Source organism: Aulonocara sp. 'chitande type north' Nkhata Bay, linkage group LG4 (genome assembly GCF_057382095.1).
Source record: "Aulonocara sp. 'chitande type north' Nkhata Bay isolate Kocher_YH1m ecotype deep benthic linkage group LG4, A_spYH_male_GT1.1, whole genome shotgun sequence".
Classification (NCBI taxonomy): Eukaryota; Metazoa; Chordata; class Actinopteri; order Cichliformes; family Cichlidae; genus Aulonocara; species Aulonocara sp. 'chitande type north' Nkhata Bay.
In genome coordinates this window covers 2,149,018-2,172,685 of record NC_141347.1, presented here as the reverse complement: position 1 = coordinate 2,172,685, position 23,668 = coordinate 2,149,018, and the positions used below count along the sequence as shown (strand labels likewise).

The 23,668-nt window shown below is 38.8% G+C and overlaps 1 protein-coding gene across 1 annotated transcript; it reads right to left on the bottom strand.

The window, feature by feature from the left end:
* Positions 1-889: 889 nt before the first annotated feature.
* Positions 890-12,630, bottom strand: LOC147331714 (uncharacterized). The gene is made up of 13 exons (XM_086287908.1): positions 11,554-12,630; positions 10,815-10,935; positions 10,348-10,510; positions 9,991-10,183; positions 9,734-9,805; positions 9,373-9,444; positions 8,444-8,549; positions 7,804-7,874; positions 5,695-7,723; positions 5,396-5,632; positions 5,277-5,324; positions 3,043-3,141; positions 890-1,750 (listed from the first exon to the last, which is right to left on the bottom strand). Exons 2-13 carry the CDS (start codon positions 10,930-10,932, stop codon positions 1,515-1,517), a joined length of 3,444 nt encoding a protein of 1,147 aa, XP_086144034.1. The 5' UTR covers positions 10,933-10,935; positions 11,554-12,630; the 3' UTR covers positions 890-1,514.
* Positions 12,631-23,668: the final 11,038 nt, after the last annotated feature.

Sequence of the window (23,668 nt, the reverse complement as noted above, 5' to 3'; positions counted from 1 at the left end):
GGTCACGTAGCACATCATTATATACCAGCTAGCCCAACTTCAGTAACCCTACAAACATCACTGCTGTTTAGTTTTCTGTCTTCATTTATGCTGGAAGTGATAGCAGAGCTGTACGCTTTAATTTGTTTCCAAAACCCCGCAGTCAGGACATGCTATATTGTATTTAGATAGAAGCTAGCGAGCTAACTCCCTGCTAACTTCTAACTCCGTTAAATGTCATAAATTCCGTTTTCATGGATGCCTGGATGTTAAACTCAATTGTTTTACCTGGTAGAGCAGAACGCTGATCATTTTATTAAAGATGAAAGACTTTAGACAGTTTTTCAACTCTCAGTAATGCCATAGTGATCCCATACGGTAAAAAAATATATGTGCTAAAATACATTTTAAAATATATTTATATATTTAAAATGTATTTTAGCACATATATTTTTTGGCCATTTTTTGTATATTTTGAAATATATTAATAAAATATATTTCAAAATACAATTTAAATTTATTTAAAATCATTCAAAAAAATATAAATTTAACCCTTCATATATTTCTAAGAAAACACATTCACATGTAACATCTGAAAGAAATCTTTATTTGATGTTTAAAACATACATATAGCATATCAATCAAGCAAGGAATATTCATTTTATAAATTTATTCTCATTACATACTCAAACATTCTAAAAGAAACACACACACATATACGTGTGTGTGTGTATATATATATATGTGTGTGTGTGTGTGTGTGTGTGTGTGTGTGTGTGTGTGTGTGTATATATATATATACATATATATATATATATATATATATATATATATATATATATATATATATATATATATATATATATATATATATACACACACACACACACACACACAGACACACACACACACAGACACACACACACACACAGACACACACACACACAGACACACACTGGTAAAGGTGAATTGGAAGGACAATTTTTTCAAACAAGATTTTTGCAACACTAAACGGACCCCCCTTTCCGCTTGTGCTAGATAGATGAAGTGCATCTTTAAAAATCCCATTTGAGTTGTACAACACAAATCTCACTTTAAAATTGTGAAAAACACACCAGAACTCAAAATATAAGAACCTGACAACATGGTGTAATAAGAGGACAACACTAATTAGGTAACTTGGCTCCTCCCCCTGACATGAACAGTAATTGTCAGGGCTAACTTTATTAACAGGACAAAGGCCATACACATACACAAACATGTATTTTGTGTGTATTAAAAGGGCAACAGGTGAATAAAAGGAACAAATTGAGTGCATTTTACAAAAACAGGATTGTTTTGTTAACAGAAATGAAAATAACTGGCAATATAAAATTATATGTCCTCTTAGATCAGATGCACTAAAACAGTGTCAACAAAATGAATTTACCAATCTTCTAATAGTAAAATTCTAAAATAAATAAATGAGAAACCAAAACATACAAAATATCTTTTGTAACTCCTCCAAGAAGTACTTTGGAGTTATGTAGACTCCTCTACATAGGATTTTCTTTTTTCTTCAACGACACGCCCCGATTCCTCACAAAATCTCTGATGTTTTGAATAGAACGACCAGCCAGAGCAGGATCTTCTGCAGTTTTGCATTGCTGGCATTCGATAATAGTGGCCAGTTTTCCTTTTTTGATATGTTCGCCAAAATACTTCATTATCGCAGCAACCTCCGTGGGAGACCAAGGATGCTTTTTGACCCTCCTTGCATTTTCCAGAGAAGCTAGAAGCAGAAAAAAATAAATGTAAAAAAACTACTTTTTAAACAATTTTTAAATTAAAGGGGACGTATTATGCTCAATTGTGTGAGTTGACATGGTTGTAGGATGCAAAAATATAATGGCGATAATCGGCTTCCTTCAAATAAGCCGAAGAATTGAGTTCTGCACACACTAGTTTTACAGCCCTGCTAAGAACAGTTAGTGTTTAGTCTACACAGCCCAAAGACGGCCTTTGCATTGTCCACGAGGACAGGTGCTGAGGCTGTGATTATGCTGGATTGTGCAAAATACACTACCTGGGACCTAAAAGAGCTCCTTTTTTAGTTGTTGAAAACCTACACTTAAGGAGTCGGGAGGCAATTCATAACCAAATATACATACAAAAGCAACAAAAAAAAGTGGGTTTTGCATAATATGTCCCCTTTAAGGTGAATTTGTTGTAACAGTGTTTCTTTGGTATAAATCCTGTAATGCTGACTGTTTAAATACTTATTACAATGGATGAATACATTTATTTAAATGTAAAATTCTGAAAGGTAGCCCACATTAAGTCAGAATTCCAATAAATAGCTATGGCAAATCACTATGGATGGAGAGCATTTTATTCCACACACCGTTATACAACAAAAAACATGTATAGCATGATATTGTAATAATTTGAAATGTATAACATATACTCAAACATTTCATATATAACTGTCTGACTCAAATGTTTATTTAAAAACAAGGGTGGACCCTGCCTGACCATGAGGTGGGCCTTCAGGTTTTTTCAGTGAACATAATTTTCTTCAAGACGTTCAGGTTACAGCCCACAATTAGCCAAACCAGCCCAAATTTTCCAATATTATCCAGATTCTGCCTATGGGAATAAGATGATGTTCAGAGTATGGAGATAATGTAGAAGCCCAATGGTTGAGGAATCCTCAAAATTAAAAACCCAAATCATAATATGTTCTCATTGCTTTGTTTATTAATTGTTTTGGTGCATTGCTGTTTTGAAAATGATAAGTATTTAAATGTATTACAGATTAAAACAGGCATAGGGAAAGTAATTTAAACATTTATCCCATTACTTAATACAAGGTATTGTTCCACATTGAATGTGATTTATGTTTTACCTTACCAAGTAGGTTAATATAATTGTCTAACCAAGTTGTAGAATTATGGTACGGTCCCTGGCAGAAAGATGAGCATAGTCACCATACTGGCTTGGGTGGTGTGGATAACTGGGTTCAAAAATGCATGAAGTTTACATTTGTGCTTAAGTGACTTTTGTATGCATGTCACCATTTACCAGATTGTTTATTTGTTTTCTTCTTACTGCTTGGCTTCATCTCCTTGTTTAGTATTCTGTTGGGTTCAATGACCTTACCCGCTCCATTTTTACTTTGTGCTGAAAAACAAAACAAAACAGTAAGCATATATTTGTTGTATTAAATCTCTTATAATGTAATGTCAAATGCTCCTGAATGTGGTCAAGCAACTAATGGACCTTGAAATCTTGAATATGGTTTCTAAGATAAATCCAGAGTCGCAACTATGACTTTTAGTTTAAGGTGACACATGTGAATGTGGAATATGGCTAGAGCTATTACAGCTGATATTAAAAGATACAAGGCTGAATTTTTCTCCAAACAAGACTCCGGTGTAGTGATGGGATTTCCGGCTCTTTTTAGAGATCCGGCTCTCTCGGCTCGGCTCACTAAAAAGAGCCGGCTCTTTCGGCTCCCGAACCGGCTCTTCAGGTTATTTTGTTGCTTTCATTCATTTATTATTAACAACAATATAAAATTATGCACAAAATGAATTACTAATGTTTAAAAACGTGTTTTCTATGTATATATGTTCATTATATAAATCTGCTTTTATTTATTCACTCCAAATAAAATTTAAAAAATAAATTATAAAATACAAAAACCTACCATTTACAATTTAACTTTTAAAATTTAAACTTTAAATTTAAAAATACCAAGTGCCCAGTGCTCAGCTCAGTGGGTAGACACACTGGCAGCTTCACTTATATCACACTTAATTCACTGTGTTTTATCTTCCCATCGCACTGATGAGTGGACAGTTTTCAGGTGCCCGTGCACCGGCTCTATATGATATCCTTTTCTTGCAGACTCTACACTCTGCCTATGTATTGTCAGTAAAATTTAAATGGTTCTAGATTTTGCTTCTTTTCTTGGTGTCACTCATTTTCTTTACTCCACCTTTCTAATGTGACGACATTGTCTCTTGTTGTTGCTCCCGGCTCTCTTTCTCTCTCTCTCCCTGCTGCTCTTTTCGTGTGCTACTGCTGTTGCGAGTGTAACTACCGCCCCTAGCTCCTCCCTCTGCTCAGAGGCGGGAGGGGTGCAAACGCAAGGCTCTGTTTGCGCCCCTCCCGTCTCTACTCAGCGCAAACACAAGGCTGACGTGCAGCGAAAAAAGTGAGAGAGAGGGCAAGAGAAAGTAAAAAAAAAAAATCCACGGCTCCCAATAAGGAGCCGGCTCGCATCGTTCACTTCAAAGAACCAGCTCTAAGAGCCATTTCGTTCGCGAACGACCCATCACTACTCCGGTGACTGGTCAACTTTCCACTCACCACTGATTTACTGTAGAAAGAGGATGAGAGCGTAGAGGGAATACTTCAGAAGCGCAAACCAGGTAAATAAAGAGTAGTAGATCAGCCCTCCACACACCAACTATTTTCATCTCTCTTGATTAATCTCATCTCCTTCTGTCTCCTGCAGGGCAGCTTCCTTTCTAACATCCTTCAACAAACCTTCCTCACTGTCCCTTGTTTGCACATGCCCAACACAACCTCAACCTGGCCAATGTAGAACAATGTAGACATTTTTTCCAACATGTGCAGTCCCAATGATATTGTTCTTCCTAATCCTATCCATTCTCTCCACCCTCAAAAAGAATCCCAGCATCTTTGCTTTCCCCAAACTCACCTCCAAGAACTGCAATCTATTAAGAACTCTGCTGCCCCCTTACTCTACTGCACTCACTCTAGAGACTATATCACCACATCCTAAAAAGAACATTACTGGCTGCACACTGACTATAGTATTGAGTGCAAACTCCTAAGCCTTCAACAACCTCGCCCCCGCCACCCTGAGGGATTGTCTTTACTGTCACTCTCCCACAACACTGCTAACACTAACCTCCTTACCCCCATCATCAAAATCATAAATCTGAGGGTACAATCCTTTGCCACTGCTAATTGCACCCTCTGGAACTTCCTCTGCTCATTAGATTCTCTCTAGAACTTTAAATCACAGCTCAAAATCACCTGTTCAAACTAGCATTTCCTACCTGACCATCCTCCAAAACTGACCTTTCTATTCTGTTGAGCTGGTCTTTAGAAAGATCCTTGACTTTCTTTAAATTACCATTTGGACAAAGGTAACAATCACTGGAAAAATGATAGTAATGAATTATCTTTTTTTTTTTTACATAAAGATAGCAAAGATAGCAAAAGTGTCTAGGAAGTAGTTACAAAGGTAAAAGCTTCAATAAATGATGACAAACACATACCTGGAGGTTCCTTGACAACTTTCTTCATCATTCTAGTATCTATAGAATCTGTAATAAAGTCTATTAGTCATGTGATTTCATAAATTGAACAAAGTTGAGACTAATCACATTGTACTTACCAATCTGTGGATATACAAGATTTCCTTCATTGACCTCACGCTCCGCTCCGACCTCCTCACGCTCCGCTCCGACCTCCTCACGCTCCGCTCCGACCTCCTCACGCTCCGCTCCGACCTCCTCACGCTCCGCTCCGACCTCCTCACGCTCCGCTCCGACCTCCTCACGCTCCGCTCCGACCTCCTCACGCTCCGCTCCGACCTCACTTTCTTCACTTGAATCTGTCAACTGTAGGTTATCTAACAAAATAAAAGATTGTCTTAATGAACGTGTATAATTCTTAACCTTAACACCACTTTACCTTCGATTTCAATCTCTTCAAGTGTTTTGCCTTGAAGGCTTTTGAGAGACCCTTTCTCCATGGCAATCAGTAGTTTGGATATTTTGGCAAGCTGGGTAGTAGCCTCTGGAAGTCTATAATATTCGCGATGAACACGAATATCATGACCTAGGAAGTTGGCAACTTGGTCTAACTCGTGATTCTTGAGGTTTAAGATCTGAGACAAAGTTGCGACATGTTTGCGCAACTGCGTTGAACGTAGGTGTTCAGGGTTTTCAGCCCCACATTCAGTCGCATAAATCCTCAAACAGTCCTGTCCTCTGTAGGGAGTCAGACAATGAGGTCTGGCAAACAGGAATATGTTTTCTGCCAGAACACCACAGTCTTGTCTTTTCTCTGTCAGCCGTGTTATGGCATTCACCATGTCTGGTGAAAGTAGCACTGCAACCTTGCGTCCTCGTTTACCCCTCAATTCTACACGACTGAAGTGTTGACAAAGGTAAAGTTCAAATTTTGTCAGTCCAATTGCAACATCCTTGTGCAGGGTACTAGTGTCTCTCTCCTGGAAGCCATTCAGTGTCATCTTTGAAATTTCTCCCCCTCTTCTCCTGTTAAATAGTATTACATTTGCCATGGTAGCTTTACAAAGTTCACTGTATGATTTTGGTGAACTATGCTCTTCCAAGTCCTTCAGTGCTTGTTCTGTAGTCTTCTCCAGATGTCTATGAAGACGCTGAACATCTTCTGTGAAAGGAAGTGTGGAAGGCTTGTTGAAGTGCCGCTCGTTTAGTGTGGTTAATGCAGTATGGGAGATGAGTTCTGACCACTTTGTAGCATAAAGGGTTTTGAAACTCTGGGTTGACTTTATCAGTGCACTGTCTTCTGCCATCAGTGCTCTGCAATGTATAATATCACAGACTTTCTGCAGTGAGTGTCCCAACTTTAAAGCAAGGCTTGGAGTCGAGTAGCAGTTCTTTTCTTCATCATACCCACACACCTTCTTAACAGCTTTGATAACCACATTGAAATTTGCAGGTCTTACAGCATCCTCAAAAGTGTGTATTGAGCATTCTTTCCGAAGTGTGAGCAGAAGTCTTCCACATTCTCGGAGTGTCTGGCGAATGTAGTCAAATTTGGTGGGATCTTTCCCATGTTTGTTAAAGAATGATTGAGCAAGCTGAAGAATAGAGAAGTCACTTCGCACAGTAGAAGTTATTTCATCATCTTTCATGACAGCTAATATCTTCCAAACACCGGGGGAAACTTGCTGACACAGAGCTGACTCACTCATACAGGCCAGGGACAAGACCTTTTTTCGTCCCCCCTCTGAATTGGCCTCCACTGGTTTTGAAGAACATTTACGAACATGTCTCCAAAGATCTCTTTTAAGATATAATGCCTCGCAATAAATGCAGTGAATATAGTCTTTTCCTTTGTAGGGTTTTTTTGATGTGCGTCTGGTTTTTAATGATCCAATCCCACTTGCGATGACCTCCGAGTTATGTCTGTGGTTTCCTTTGTTTCGCAGCTTAGAAAGCATTTTCAAACGGTCTTTGGACTTCTTGGGAAGACTTAAAACTCGAGCAACATCTGCATGTGATTTCTCATGAGTTTTTAAATGACGTGTAAACTTTGTCTGTAGTTTTCCACAAATGTAGCAGTATGTTTTGTTTCTTAGTGAGGAGGATGTTTTTAAGGAATCTTCAGCCGTAGTATTAGAGTCATCAACAATGCCTTCAGCATCAGACTTTTCTGCTGTGGCAATAACCCCTGATACGTCGAGCTGTCTTGTGCCAATTCCATCTTCAGATATTGATTCGGCATCTTCTGAAATTCTTTGTCCTACTCTCTCTAAAAAACTTTCTAGGCGAGGTCTTTTCGTTTTGCAAGCAGATTGACTGCTGGAGATCTCAGAGTTCTGTACTTGTTTGCAACTTATATTTAAAGGCTCTGATTTGTTGTCCCATGAGCTGTCTGAGTCAGCTATAGAATCTGGCACATATTCCTCTTCTGATGAAGCCCCCTCACTTGAACTATCTTCACTAAAGACCTAATAACAATCAAAAACACAAAGTAAGACTTTGTTTACCTTACATATTTTACTGAGAAGAATTCTGCAAAAACACTTACCTCTGGAAGAGGTTCAGTGAGGTTCACCTTGTGGCTAACATAACATCTTTTGTGCCAGGACTGGTAGCAAACTAGACAGAGAAAAATTAAGTTAATAAAAGAAAGGTAGTTAAAGCCGCTTTCCCCAATTTAAAAAAACAGGCTAGATGGAAGCATAAACACAGTCAAGAAGGCTCCCCCCTCCCATTGGATATTATCCATAGGCCACACCCCCTGGTGTGCTTTGCTGCTAAACAGGCCAGTGCATAGTGTGGTGGAGCCATGTTAATGTAGAATTTAAGGAGTCAGGAAAGACTGTTCTATCGTTTTTCTGGACTGAGCCATGTTATTGGCTGATGGTTTTAGACAAATGCAACAGAACCACTTCATTTTTTTTTCTTTAATCTCCAAACAACATTTATAGCTATGCTTTGTTAAAATGTTGTTATGAACATGAAAAAAAAATATGTTAAGCTAACTTGTTTTTGCAAATTGGGTATAGCAGCTTTAATAATGACATGGTAAGTAAATATGTAAAAAGTGCAGATGTAAAAGGTTCATTATGAACATATATCACTTATGGATTAGTTTTTATAGTGTTCCTTATGGATCATATTTAAGATATTCTAATGTACCCAACCTTCCATAATTAAATAATTACCTTCACATCTCACACCACTCCATTTCAGAGGCGAAAAAGGTCCTCCACATGCAAAACATTTTTCTAAACTTGACATTTCGTCAGGGACTAGATCATGATCGCAGTCCTGTTTGGTAAAAAAAAACAAAAAAAAAAACAGTGTAATCAAAAACAAAATTCATACTTTTGTGATGTAAAATATCACAACCAAATAGTTGTTTTGGTTCCTCTTTAAAAAGGAGTTAAGGACGGAAGAAAAAAAAAAAAAAAAAAAAAAACAGGTTCAAGTGTTACTAAAACTATTAAATCAATTTTTGTAACTTTTGCAATGCAAAATTTAAAGGGAAAAATACCTGCTGTATATAGATCAATTTTCAAAACAATTTGTTCTTCTAGGTTTTATATTATGGTATATATTACAAAACCACAATGAAAAGAAAATTCATTGTGGACCCACAACACCCAAAAAAGATTAGACTTACAATTTGTTCTTTCTGAAATGAGAAGATGTGTCCAAAGTTTTGACTGGGAGTGTAAAAAAGTATAATTAAATCATGAAGTCATGAATCCATCAAGACATAACGGATGGCCTTTACACAACAATGTTACATAAATGTGCTTAGCATTAACAGGAAAGAGTTTAGCGATTGTTTCAGTTGTATTTACATGCTCCTTCCTATAGTAAGCTTCATTCTTGCTCCTTGATCAGCTGAAATTCAAATATGCGATCTAACTACATCAGAGTTCATTTCAACCAAGCCGAGAACTACGTCTTTATGCAAACCAGATTTAGGGTTGGGGTTTCATACTTCTTGTTTCAAATCTCAGTCCTCCTAATGCGTGCATCTTACTTGGTCAAGATAACCAAGGACCCACATACCTCAATACTGCCTAATAACTAGCACCTCAGTCTACAACTAAAACAATCTGACACTGAAACTCCAATTTACCTTTGTTGCGTCGTTAGGAGAGGAACTGGCTGCATTCTCATCCACAGCCTGAGATGGCACCATGTTGGATTTCTAAGGAAGAAGCGTGAATAATGAATGGCAGTCTTTGGGTCTAGCCAAGATGAATACAGTCCTCCTAATGTCTGGACCTGTCCAGTTGAGTAATACACAGGACCCGTGTGTGTGGGCGCACTTGTAGGTAGAACTCAGTTGTTTATACTTCCTGTTTCAAATCTCAGTCCTCCTAATGCGTGCATCTTACTTGGTCAAGATAACCAAGGACCCACATACCTCAATACTGCCTAATAACTAGCACCTCAGTCTACAACTAAAACAATCTGACACTGAAACTCCAATTTACCTTTGTTGCGTCGTTAGGAGAGGAACTGGCTGCAATCTCATCCACAGCCTGAGATGCCACCATGTTGGATTTCTAAGGAAGAAGCATGAATAATGAATGGCAGTCTTTGGGTCTAGCCAAGATGAATACAGTCCTCCTAATGTCTGGACCTGTCCAGTTGAGTATTACACAGGACCCGTGTGTGTATGCATACTTTTCAGTATAGCCTTTATTCATTTAATACTATTTATACTTATACTGTACTATTTACATTATACCTTGCTTCTCCATGGCCAGTTGGAATCACCATAGTTATAGGTGATTTCTTCTCCTGGACCAATATCTTTGATTGCAAACAAACAGAGATGGGGCCTTCCATCCACTCTGGTAACTGTCATTTTACTGTTTGGATTCACATTATCGTCATTTACAAGTCTGCCAAGTGAGCCGTCCTCTCTGGTAGCATCAACACTAAAAAAGTATACAATAACAATTACACTCTGTAAAGAAAGTCATTAAGTATATTAGGTTGTAGAACGTCTGAATAACATTTTAATATTCAATTCAAAATATTATTTGAATATTATAATTTGTAAACCTCATGTATTTTATCCTTTATCAAAGCAGTTACATACCATAACTGTTTTCCATTGAACTTGAAATCAAATATGAAAACCTTGAGTGCATCATGGTAAAGTTTCATTTGGTTTTCTTGTTCCTCTTTAGTTATGATTTGTCCTCTGTACTCAAAAAGAAAATCTCCCTTTTGAAATGACCGACAGCTGAACACACCGCGACCTAAAGACACACATCAAAAACAAATTGGGCAATAAACTATAAACCATTTAATTAAAATCCTTCTTGTTTTTAAATATGTTTTTTATTTGATTATATTGTATTATTTATTTTGGAACATGTAACATGTTCATAATTCCTTGGGGAAAGACAAGGAAAAAATAGAAATATAATAATAATAATAAAACAAGTATAATTATATTCGTGATTATTAATTTTCTCATGCATGGTATGCTACAAAAAAACTACAAAAAACATAAAAATTTCTATTTTGAGAAGCTGACTGCATTCTTTGGAATCAACTCACCTTTAAATGAATCAATATACCTCACATCAAATCCTGCCTTGTCTTCACCTAAGGAGCAGTAATACCTAGCATCTTGTATGGGATTTATTTTAGCTCTCCGTGGCCTTGTTGCCGCCATCCCCTGCAAAGATCAGGTATTAATGACTTTAGAAATAACACATTATACTACAAAATGTATGTAGACATAGAAATAAACAGATCGAAAAATCTATTTATGTTGGGGAGAGCTCCCCTAAAGGTTCCAAATATCTGTGTTTCCCAACAGTTCCTCCTATCTTGTATCACTGTGTGTCAGAGGCTGCATGCCCTACCTGTGGAAGTTCTGTTTCGTATATTTTATTTGGTCTAAGGTTACTGCAAATCTTAATGAGTTAATTTTCATATCCACATTTCCTTAACCTTTTATATTTCTTAAAGTTATAAATTAAAATAATGATTTAGTATGGTTGAACAATAAGCATATTTGTCCTACAGTTTTTGTTTCATTTGTAAAATATTTTCTGAAAACAGATCTCACTAGTTTTAAAACCACAAGTTTTGTGATGCTAAAACCAAAATTAATCAAACCAACAGCAACAGAATGTCAAACTTTTGCTACTAGCATGCTGGCTAGCTAAACTGTCAAAAATTAGATGCTTTGGTGTATCCGAACGTAATATAATAACCTATATTACTTTGCTTTATTGGATGAATATATTTATATAAACATCATGTGTAAGGGAATTTGTATGGTTCTCACCTGATCTTCCACGAAAGCAGTAAGATAAAAGCTGTCTCATTAAATCCTCATGTCGTGCACCTGAACTCTTTAGTGTCCTCTTCTTCTTCTTCTGCTCTTTAAATGTTCATGGTGGTTGGCAACCAGCGTAGATGTACATTAGCACCCCCATAGTGCTGAGGAGTGGATATCATTGGCCAAGAACAGTGGATTAACACTGGGATTCTTGCAAATAGAATGCTATGATGTAATAGAGTTAAATTGCTCTAGTGCATTCTGACATAACTCACTTGGAATATGTAGACTTAATAATACTGTATAAAATGTAATTTTTCCAAAAGACTGATATTTATGCTTCTAAATTTTTAAAGAATGAAACAAAAGTAGTAAATGGGGATGATGAGTTTTAGTAACAACTTCAAAGTTATTTGGCTAAAAGAGTTTTAAAATTCAAATAATTAACTTGGACCAAAAAGGCATATCATTGCTACAATGAGATTGGTGAATAAAAATAGATTAGACCACAGATATTTAAGTATTGCAGCAATACAATTAATTTTCATGACCTTAAGTGTTTTTGTGATGCTTTCTTTTTCTTTTTAAATAGTAAAAACTCATGACATAATTAGGACAAAGTTTATAATGAAATAGAAAAATCTTTATTATTGTGGCTGGTCTGGGATGCTGCTGCAGGTGAGATGGACTCACCTGCATTGTATCTACAATCTGTTACAGCAACCGTATAATTATTGTAATTGTTGGACAGCGCGAGGGAACGACCGGCTCAGGTGAGCCACAGGCTGGTGCGCTAGCGGGATGGGGGTGCCGCTGGAAGCGTGGGCGGTCCCTGGAACCACCTCGTCACCAGCGCCGCTAGATCTACAGGCGAACGCCCAGGTAGTCACTTCCCCGTGGCTGGGCTGGGGCGCTGATGCTCCAGGCCTATTCCCTCGCTTGCTCATGGAGGGGGGGGGGAGGTGGCTCCTCGGTCTTAGTCGGGGGAAGAGGGTATGTGGTGGGGCGTGTTCTGCGATGCCGCTGCATGTGAGATGGACCCACCTGCACGGCATCTATAATCACACCACGCTGGCTTAAAAACTTGTGCTCTGCTTGTGGTGTTGTTTGTGGTGATGTGTACGGCAGACACAAACATACCTTCCCACCCTCATACACACAACCACAAACACTCGGCCCTCACCCAACGTGGACACAGACAAATGGACACTGTACACACAATCACACTCCCCAAACATTCTCTACATCCCAGGTCCAGGTATTCTTGCCCCGGAGGGGGAACTCATACCCAGACCCAGATGTTGCCCTCCTACCTGAGGTGGAAATCAAGCAGACCGTCCCCGGCTCCGCAGTGGCAGGGGGCCGCTGCAACCCAGGCCTCGATCAGATGGCCAATTCCACCTTCAGCCCCCCCCGCCCTGACGGCTGGCAGAGAGTGGGGCTCTGTGAAGACCCCATGCCTCCCTCCGCTCGCTCATATGTAGTGTTGCTGCGTGCTGTTCTAAAGTGCATTTAAAACACGGGAGGAGATGTCATCTGTTCTTTTGATATTCATCAGAACCCTGGCTGCAGCATTTTGGATCAGCTGAAGACTTTTAGTTGCATTATGTGGACTTCCTGATAGTTAAGAGTTATAGTAATGCAGCCTTGAAGTAACAAAGGCATCAACTAGTTTTTCAGCATCACTCCTGGATGGGATGTTTCTAATTTTAGCAATATTACGGAGGTGGAAGGAGGAGACCCTAGAAACCTCTTTCATGTCAGATCTAAATGACATGTCTTTGTCAAAAAATAACACAGAGGTTCTTTGCTTTATTACTGGAGGCTAATTTAATGCCATCCAGATGAAGGGACTGACCAAGTAATTTGTTTTTCTGAGCTTCTGGTCCAAAGACAACTTCTGTCTTGTCGGAATTCAAAAGGAGGAAGTTTGAAGACATCCAGGTTTTTATGTCTTCCAAGCATGCCCGTAATCTTTATAACTGATTAGGTTCATCAGGATTTAGGTGTGCATAGCTATGGAAATTTATCCCATGCTGTCTAATGATTTTACCAATAGGGAACATATATATAGTAAAAAGGATCAGTCCAAGTACAGAACCCTGTGGTGTACGCCACAAGTAACCATAGAGGTTGAAGAGGATTTATCATTTACGTAAACAAACCTTGAGTCTGTTGGACAAGTAAGATTTAAACCAGCCTAGTGCTGTTCCTTTGATCCCTGCAACATTTTCAAACCTTTCTATGAGAATATTGTGATTGAATGTGTCAAAAACAGCACTGAGGTCCAGTAGAACCAGAATGGTCACCAGTCCATTATCTGAGGCCATGAGAATATCATTAGTAACTTTCACCAGAGCTGTTTCAGTGCTATGATGAGCTCTAAAGCCAGATTGAAACTCTTCAAACAGGTCGTTATTGTTTAAGTGCTAACACACCTGATTGGCAACTATTACCTCAAGAATTTTAGATATGAAGGGAAGATTAGATATAGGTCTATAGTTCATTAAGTTGTCTTGATTAAAAGAGGGTTTCTTAAATAGAGGTTTAATTACAGCAACCTTAAAATCCTATGGTACGTATCCATTTTCTAAAAATAAATTCATTATATCCAAAACTGGAGCAACAATTAAAGGAAATACCGCTTTAAATAGTTTGGTTCGGGATTAGGTCTAACATGCAGGTATGTATGTAGACCATGTCTACATACCTAAATGTCATAGTTCAGCTGTGTGCAGGCAGGAACGAGGAAAAGGACCCAAAATGCAGACTCTCGGAAGACTGGAGTGAAACTCAAAAACGGCAGCTTTATTGCTGGTTGGAAAATAAGAGACAATACAAAACTAATCCACGGGGAGACACACAGCACAGGATTAGTGCCGTTTACGACGCGACAGGGAGCACAGAAAATACAGGGCTAAAATACACAGGGCATAACGAGGGGAATGAGAGGCAGGAGGTGAACACTGGTGGGAGACATCAGGGCTAACGAGACCAAGGAAGCAAAACTGAAAACACTGACATGAGACAAAGGCTGTATCCCAATTCAGGGTCTGCAGCCTTAAAGTACGCAGCCTCAACGATCCTCAAAGGCTGCGTACTCAAAGACCGCTAAGGCCGGAAGTAAGAGGCTTGTGAAATGGGACGGTCTAGCCTCCATCGCGCTGCCCAGGTTGCCTAGCAACCATAACACCAATCGCTGGAAACGTTTCATACAGTTTTGTTTGACAGAAATGAAAGAGAACATATTTTGTTTGTGTGTTTGTTTCTACACGAGCTTTGTGTGATTTAATAAGTATCTGAGGCTGAGACCACAGGACTGTAAAACATGATTGTTGGCCTTCATATTTGTACTGCAGTCATTTAAGATTAGCTAGTAAATAACAATTAGCTAATGTTGTTCATGAGACTAAAGTCAGTGTAAATATGATATGGCCAATATTATAGTTATTATATTAATCATCATAAGCCATTACAGCAGTGAGTTTGAACTCTCAAATCAAATCACTTCTACAGCACATGTGAGTGAAATTCATGTGAGTGAACTCTGTGTCAAATACTGATTTTCAGTAAAGATTCAAGTTGCAGTTATTTATATGTCCTATGACCTTAAACCTTCACTCAAAGACAAGTATCTTTGACAGTGTATATACAGATGTATCATATATAAGAGACAAATATTGTCCGTTTGATATGTTGGCATTACTAAATTTGGCTCAATGCTTACATATATGTGTAAAAAGAAAATGTACGAGCTGTGATAACTGTTTCTGATAAACAAAGAGTAGACTGATATATTAAATATTCCTTTATTGGGTGAGAAAATCAGACCATGTCATAACTGCTTTAGGTCATACAGAATAGATATCAGAGCCTTAAACAGGCTGACTTCTGCTAAATGGGTCAAACTGGACAGAAAGTAAACAAACACATAACATCCTTATAGAATATGATGTAACACTATAGATCAACTTACCTCAGAATATATAAAGCATATAAACAATTACAGCAATATGATGCAACAAACACAGCAGTGCTACTAATCCAAAATACTCAAAGCTTCATAGAAGTGAAACAAACATTTATTTTTAGCTCCATTTTGCTGCTGATACATACTTTAGGTTTCTGAATATTAAACTTGTTGCTGCCTTTCGTAGTGTGTAACTTGAAGGCCCTGAGTACTTTCTCCCACACTGAAAACACTGGAATGATAACATTATTTGAACATTACCTAATAAGACTGATTCAGGACAGACAATTAGTTATTTTAAACTTTTCTAGCAGTCCTTCATAAACAGGGAACAGTCTGTCTATTCTCTCCATCTGTCAGCTGCTGCTGGCTCTTCCTCCTCCTCTTCCTCACACACTGCTGAGTTTGTCCTGGTGGATCATCAGGGCTGCAAAGCCTCACAGATGGTGTGCAGCAGTGGATCCCTCAGTCTGTCGTCACTCTGGACACTTGCAGTTGTCACACATGGAAATCAAATGTGTGATAAGCTGCAGGATTCAAACACAAGTGTAACTTATAAATACATGTTCATACTTTTATTCCACAATCAGAGAGAAAGAAAAAGAGAGAGAGTGCAGGACAGACAGACAGGTGACAGTCTCAGGTGTATACACTGCTACAAAACAGCACAAGAGAAGGAGGATTTAGTGTTTGTGTTATTACGAGTGCTAAACAAGAAGAGTTCCCAGATGGTGCAGTGGACACATGTGTGACTCCGGTGATTAAAGCATCTTTCTTTCAGCTTAACGAGTGAACCGTCAGCTCGTTCAAACACACGTTAAAGTCCGTTTGGCTCGACACCACCGAGCAGAGGCAGCAATATAACATAGCTAACATTAACAGTGCAGTGAATCCTGCTTGTGCCGTGATATTCAGGACTGCAAACAGAGCAGCATCACTGACTTTCAGCTTGTTGTGTTTGTGGATATATGACTGACTTTAATTTTCCATACAATCATCACATTCTCTGTAAGATTAAGGTCAACTATTGTATTATTATATTTTAAAGGCTTTAAAACCAAGTAAACGCTAAAAGTACAAACATCGCTAATGTCATAACTTTGCCGACATGTGGCCAACAGTAATGTTTTAATGTTCCTCATTATTAAACATTTGCACATAAATAAGTGACATAATATTCAGTACTTACGTTTAACAGTTTACTCTTCGGCCGCTCCGCTTCTGCCGTCTGCAGCAAAATTGTCCACAGTGACTGCCGCGCTATGAATTGTGGGATATGTTGGGCCACGAAGTCTACATCACCACAGCCTTAAAATTCAGGGAAATGAAGGACGCATTTCAGGGCCGCATTTCGAGCAGCCTTTGAATTGGGACAGCCTTCGGCGCGCCGCTGTGACGTAATCGGCCTTAAAATGCAGCCTTTAAGGCTGCAGACCCTGAATTGGGATACAGCCAAAGACCTTGAAAGTAAAGCAGGAAACACAAAATCACAGAGACAGACTCAGAAACATGGCTTCACACAGGGATTTGACAGAGAACACAGACAGGGGAGAGCAACAGGGGCTGTATCCCAATTCAGGGTCTGCAGCCTTAAAGGCCGCATTTTAAGTTTCAATTCAAAGGCTGCTCGAAATGTGGCCCACAAATGCGTCCTTCATTTCCCTGAATTTGAAGGATGTGGCTGTGTAGACTTCATGGCCCAACATATCCCAGAATGCATAGCGCGGCGTTGGGTGTGGATAATTTTGCCGAAAAAAAAACAGCGGAAGCGGGGCGGCCAAAGAGTAAACTTGGAAAAGTAAGTACTGAATATTAATTCACTTATTTATGTACAAATGTTTAATAACGAAGAACATTAAAACATTACTGTTGGCCACATGTTGGCAAAGTTATGTGACATTAGTGATGTTTGTACTTTCAGCGTTTACTTTGTTTTAAAGCCTTTACTTTAAAATATACGCCGTTCAATAGTCGACCTTAATCTTACAGAGAATGTGATGTTTTTATGGATAATTAAAGTCAGTCATATATCCACAAACACAACAAGCTGAAAGTCAGTGATGCTGCTCGGTTTGCAGTACTGAATATCACGGCTCAAGGAGGATTCACTGCACTGTTAATGTTAGCTATGTTATATTGCTGCCTCTGTTCGGTGGTGTCGAGCCAAACGGACTTTAACGTGTGTTTGAACGTTTGTTTCACTCGTTAAGCTGAAAGAAAGAAGCTTTAATCACAGGAGTCACACATGTGTCCACTGTACCATCTGGGAACTCTTCTTGTTTAGCACTCGGAATAACACAAACACTAAATCCTCCTTCTCTTTTGCTGTTTTGTAGCAGTGTGTACACCTGAGACTGTCACCTGTCTGTCTGTCCTGCACTCTCTCTCTTTTTCTTTCTCTCTGATTGTGGAATAAAAGTATGAACATGTATTTATAAGTTACACTTGTGTTTGAATCCTGCAGCTTATCACACATTTGATTTCCATGTGTGACAACTGCAAGTGTCCAGAGTGAGGACAAACTGAGGAACCCACTGCTGCACATCATCTGTGAGGCTTTGCACCCCTGATGATCCACCAGGACAAACTCAGCAGTGTGTGAGGAAGAGGAGGAGGAAGAGCCAGCAGCAGCTGACAGATGGAGAGAATAGACAGACTGTTCCCTCTGTGTGAAGGACGCTAGAAAAGGTTAAAAGAACTCATTGTCTGTCCTGAATCAGTCTGATTAGGTCATGTTCAAATAATGTTGTCATTCCAGTGTTTTTAGTGTGGGAGAAAGTACTCAGGGCCTTCAAGGGAAACACTATGAAAGGCAGGAACAAGTTTAATATTCACAAACCTAAAGTATGTATCAGCAGCAGAATGGACCTCAAAATAAATGTCCATGTTTGTTTCAGTTCTAGGAAGCTTTGAGTATTTTGCATTAGTAGTACTGCTGTGTTTGTTGGATCATATTGCTGTAATTATTTCTATGCTTTATATATTCTGAGGTAAGTTGATCTATAGTGTTCCATCATATTCTATAAATATGTTATGTGTTTGTATACTTTGTGCCCAGTTTGACCCATTTAGCAGAAGTCAGCCTGTTTAAGGCTCTGATATCTATTTTGTAGGACTTAAAGCAGTTATGACATGACATGGTCTGATTTCCTCACTCAATAAAGGAATATTTAATATATCAGTCTACTCTTCATTCTATCACAAACGGTTATCACAGCTCGTACATTTTATTTTTACACATATGTCAGCATTGAGCCAAATTTAGTAATACCAACATATTAAAAGAACAACATTTGTCTCTTATATATAATACATCGATATATACACTGTCAAAGATACTTGTCTTTGAGTGAAGATTTAAGGTGATGGGAAATATAAATAACTGCAACTTGAATCTTTACTGAAGCTCAGTATTTGACACAGAGTTCAAGTTCACTGCTGTAATAACAAGTAATGATTAATATAATAATAACTTTAATATTGGCCATATTATATTTTCATTGCCATTGCCACTTTAGTTTCATGAACAACATTAGTTAATTGTTAATTACTAACTAATTTTAAAATGACTGTTCAGTACAGAAATGAAGCCCAACAATCATGTTTTACAGTCCCGTGGTCTCAGCCTCAGATACTTATCACATCAAAGCTCATAGAAAAACAAACACATGAACAAAAACAAATGAATTTTCTCCTTTATTTCTGTCAAACAATACTGTATGAAACTGTTAGCAGAGCTGCTCTGGGCCACGTCATGGCATAATATTTTTGAGGGAGAATAAAAAGTCAACACACATATCTTATTTCTGACGGAGGACTCTGCCACTACACTTCTCCAGTCCATTCACAAAGTCGTTGCATGGTGAGACATGGATAGGAAGTGGGCGGAGCCTTTTACCGTCATTTTATTGTGACGCAAAGTACAAACACCTGTGGACACACAATCCAACACCCCCACTTGTACACAGGTTGGGGAAAAACAGTCCTCCGAAAAAAACATCTTACATTCCAAACACAAATACAGAGAATTTGTCTAACTTAGACTTTGAAACTGGTTTCGTCATCATATCTGCTACCATTGACTCAGTTGGACAGTAATCAATGAGCACTTTCCTTTCATGTACAGCTGACCTTATAAAATGATATTTCACATCAATGTGTTTACATCTTTGTCTGTTCACTGGATTTTTTGACAAAGCGATTGTTCCCTGATTGTCCTCCAATATCATAGGTATTTCATACTCAAACTCATCAAGATCTTGAATCAAATAAGTCAAATACATACACTCCTGAATTGTTGCTGCTAATGCCATGTATTCGGCTTCACAAGTTGATAGTGCTGTAGTTGTCTGCTTTTTGGTTTTCCATGATATCAAAGGACCATTTTCATTTAGGCTTACACAATAACCTGTCATACTGCGTCTATCAGAAACATCGGATGCCCAGTCTGCGTCACTGTATGCTTGTAGACCTAGTTTTCCACTTGAACATTTCCTAAAACACAGTTCTTTTCCTTGACTACCTTTTAGATACCTCAGAACATGTTTCACTGCTGTCCAATCATCAACAGTTGGCGCATTGAAGTGTTGTGACAGTTTGCTGACAACATAGCTTAAATCAGGTCGCGTACAATAGCTCAGATAAATAAGACATCCTACCGCTTCACGATATCTCCTCACATCTGGTAATGTCTCGAATTTATCAGAATGAGTCCATTTCTGTTCACAGGGTGTTAACCTTGGCTTACAGTTTTGCATGTTAAATCTTTTTAAAATGTTCTCAATATATATTTTCTATGACATTTTGACACATTCTTTTTCTTGAAGAAAATCTATTCCTAGAAAATGGTTAAGTTTCCCCAGATCTTTCATTTGGAATTTAGAAGAGAGCATTTCTTTCACGCCTGAAAGCACATTTTCATTGTTAGCTGCAATGAGTAAATCATCCACCCACACTATGATGATTACTTTTTCACTTTCAGTTTCTTTTGAATACACACAATGATCAGCAATATTTTGTCTAAATCCACAACTGCTTAAATAGTCATGTAAGGTTTGGTTCCAGTTACGACCCGATTGCTTCAGCCCATAAAGTGATTTCTTTAGTCTATACACCAGTTTATTAGTCTCACTTGATTCTGTCTCAAAACCTTCTGGTTGTTGTATATATATTTCTTCATTTATTGGTGCGTGTAGATAGGCGGTTTTTACATCCATCTGGTGAACCAACATATCATCCTGAACCACTTTCTGCATCAAAACTCTCACACTCGATAAATTAGCAGTCGGTGAAAAAGTCTCCTCATAATCAACTCCTTTTGTTTGACTAAAACCTTTAGCCACAAATCGAGCTTTATATCTGTCTGATCCATCTGAGTTCTTTTTAACGGCATAAACCCATTTACCCCCCACTGCTTTCTTACCCTCTGGTAAAGTGGTTAAAGTAAATGTGTCATTCTCCTTAAGGGATTGAATTTCTTCATTCATCGCTTTTTCCCATTCTTTTGACTCACTTGACACAATAGCTTCACTAAATGATGTGGGTATTTCACACAACAATCTGTAGCAATAATCAACACTAGTTTGCATCTGTTCATTTTCACACTCTTTCACATCCGTGATATAATCACTCAAATAATCAGGTCTCTTTCTGATTCTGGATGGATAACGTGTAGCTCCAGCATCTACTTTATCCTCAGTTTTAACCTCGGACTCAGTTTGACTGCTTTCACTACCATCTGGAATGTCCTCATCCTTCGTCTGTTTGGGTTCACCATCTTTTCTGGATTCATAAACCTCATCTTCATACATCTGATCACTCTGTGTTTGTTGATCCATTGTCGCGGGATTTAGTATTTTTATCAATCTGTGCTTTTCAACCTTCCCGGTTTTTGGGAAATAGATCAAATATGCTGGACTATTTTTGTCATATCCCAAGAAAACACCATTGTCGCATCTTGGATCCAGCTTTCCCCTATTTTGTTTATAAGCATAGCACAATGATCCGAATTTTTTCATTCTAGAAAGATCAGGTCTTTTTCCAGTTAACATCTTATACGCTGTCTGACCTGTGCGTTTGTTAAAACATCGGTTCCTAATCACTCCCGCGGTTTGTACTGCATATGGCCATAAAGACTTTGGCAATTCGCTCTCAACTAACATGCATCTCGCCATGTCAAAAAGTGTACGCCAGTTCCTCTCTGCTGTTCGGTTTTGATGAGGCGAATATGGCGCCGAAGTTTCCTGCCTAATGCCGTGTCTACTTAATAAATCTCTGAACTGACTGCTTGTAAATTCAGTTCCATTATCAGAACGAATGCACTTGATTTTCCCATATGACGCCACATCTGCAATAAATCTTTCAGTTGCTTGAGTTGTATCACTTTTGTGTTTCAGATTATATACAAATGTTGCACCTGAATAATCATCAACAAACGACAAAACAAACTTAAACCCTTCTTTAGAGTTTGGCGTAATCGGACCAGCCAAATCCGTATGTACCAACTCTAATGCTGCCCTGGCCTTTTCATCCGGTTCTCGGTTCCTAGTTTGAATAAACTTCCCTTGTATACAGGCTTCACATTGCATATTTTTGTTGATTTTACCCTTAATTTCCATTCCATCAACGACATTTTGCAGATTTTGAACATCCTCATAATTACAGTGTCCTAGGATTTCATGCCACGTTTGCATATCAAAACATCCATTACATTTATCTTCAAACTCTTGCACAGTGTTTATAAAGAACAGTCTCTCGTGTTCATATATAGGGAATTTTGTTCCATCAACATGTTTAAGAAAACTGTCCCCGTGTTTGAAAACCACAGTGGCTCCGTTACTAGTAGCTGCTTTTACTGACAAAATGTCCTGTGGGAACGATGGAATGTAGAGTGCTTGTTTCAATGTTACCTTGTGGCTGCGTCCTTTACTGTCGATCATACTTATCTCAGCATCTCCTCGCCGCTTTGCAGCTCCTCTGCTCCGCCTTCCGTCAGCCAACTCTACACAATGAGCCTCGGGTTGAAATGTGTCATCAAAAGTCTTAAAACTCTCGATCTTCGTGAAGATATGTGACGTCGCTCCCGTATCCACCAATAGCTGGTTATTCAGCATCTCTTGGCCGCCGTCCGGGACCCTCTGGGGTTTGGAGCCCGTCTTGAACGCGTAGTCCTTCTCCACGACCCCTCTCGCTTCATCCCGTCTTAGCTTCCTTCTACAGGTCGCATCTTTGTGTGTACTACTCCGGCAAAAACTGCACCATACTCTAGATCGGCACGTTCTTGCAGTGTGTCCCTTTAGTCGAAAATTTAAAACACACAATCTCATTATTCTTTGATCTTCGGTCATCTGCTCGCCATGAAGTAGAATCCTGGTCTGATTGCACTTTTGTCCTCATTACGTTGTCATTAGTTATAGCCACACGCATTCGCTCGGTTTCTTCATAACTTCTGAGTTTTACTTTAAAATCTGAAAATGTGATTTTTGCTTCACTCTGTGTAACGTGCACAATCAGGGGTTTAAACGTCTCTGGTAGACCTTTCATTATCATTGCGATCAGAAGTCCATCAGTTAGTGACTCACCCGCATTTTTTAACGCTGTGATAATTGCTTCTGCTCGGATAATATAGTCCGTCACACTTTCATTCTTTTCATTTGTGAGAGAAGTGAGTTCGGTGTACAGACTTATGATCCTTGGCTTGCCCACTCCTGCATAATGACCTCTCAAAATTTTTAGGGCCTTCCGTCCGTCATCAACTGCATCTCTCATAACTAACGATAAACTTTTGTCATCCAGAAATTGTATCAACTCTGCATATGCTTCTGCATTTTTGTCATCATCTTCACCATCGGCTTCTTCATCACCCTCAGCCTTTAAGATGACATCTTTCAAACCTTGTAGTCTGAGATGACCAAGGAACTTCGTTTCCCATATCTCATATTTCCTTTCATCTCCATCAAATTGCAAACGGGAATATCGACTGCCCGACTCTGCCGTGCGTCTGCTCATGATGCACAAAAACGCTTACTCACTCAATCGTGCCAAACTTTTAACACCTGCCGGTAACTTGCGCAGCGGAAGCGTGCTGGGCCCATAACCTGTTAGCAGAGCTGCTCTGGGCCACGTCATGGCATAATATTTTTGAGGGAGAAT

Bases quoted from the DNA above. Each gene is read 5' to 3' on its own strand.
- LOC147331714 (XM_086287908.1), bottom strand. From the start codon at position 10,932: ATGGCGGCAACAAGGCCACGGAGAGCTAAAATAAATCCCATACAAGAT. The intron at 8,550-9,372 runs GTAAATTGGAGT...TTTACCAAACAG, and splicing joins CTCCTAACGACGCAACAAAG to GACTGCGATCATGATCTAGT. The intron at 5,325-5,395 runs GTAAGTACAATG...ACTTTATTACAG, and splicing joins TCTTGTATATCCACAGATTG to ATTCTATAGATACTAGAATG.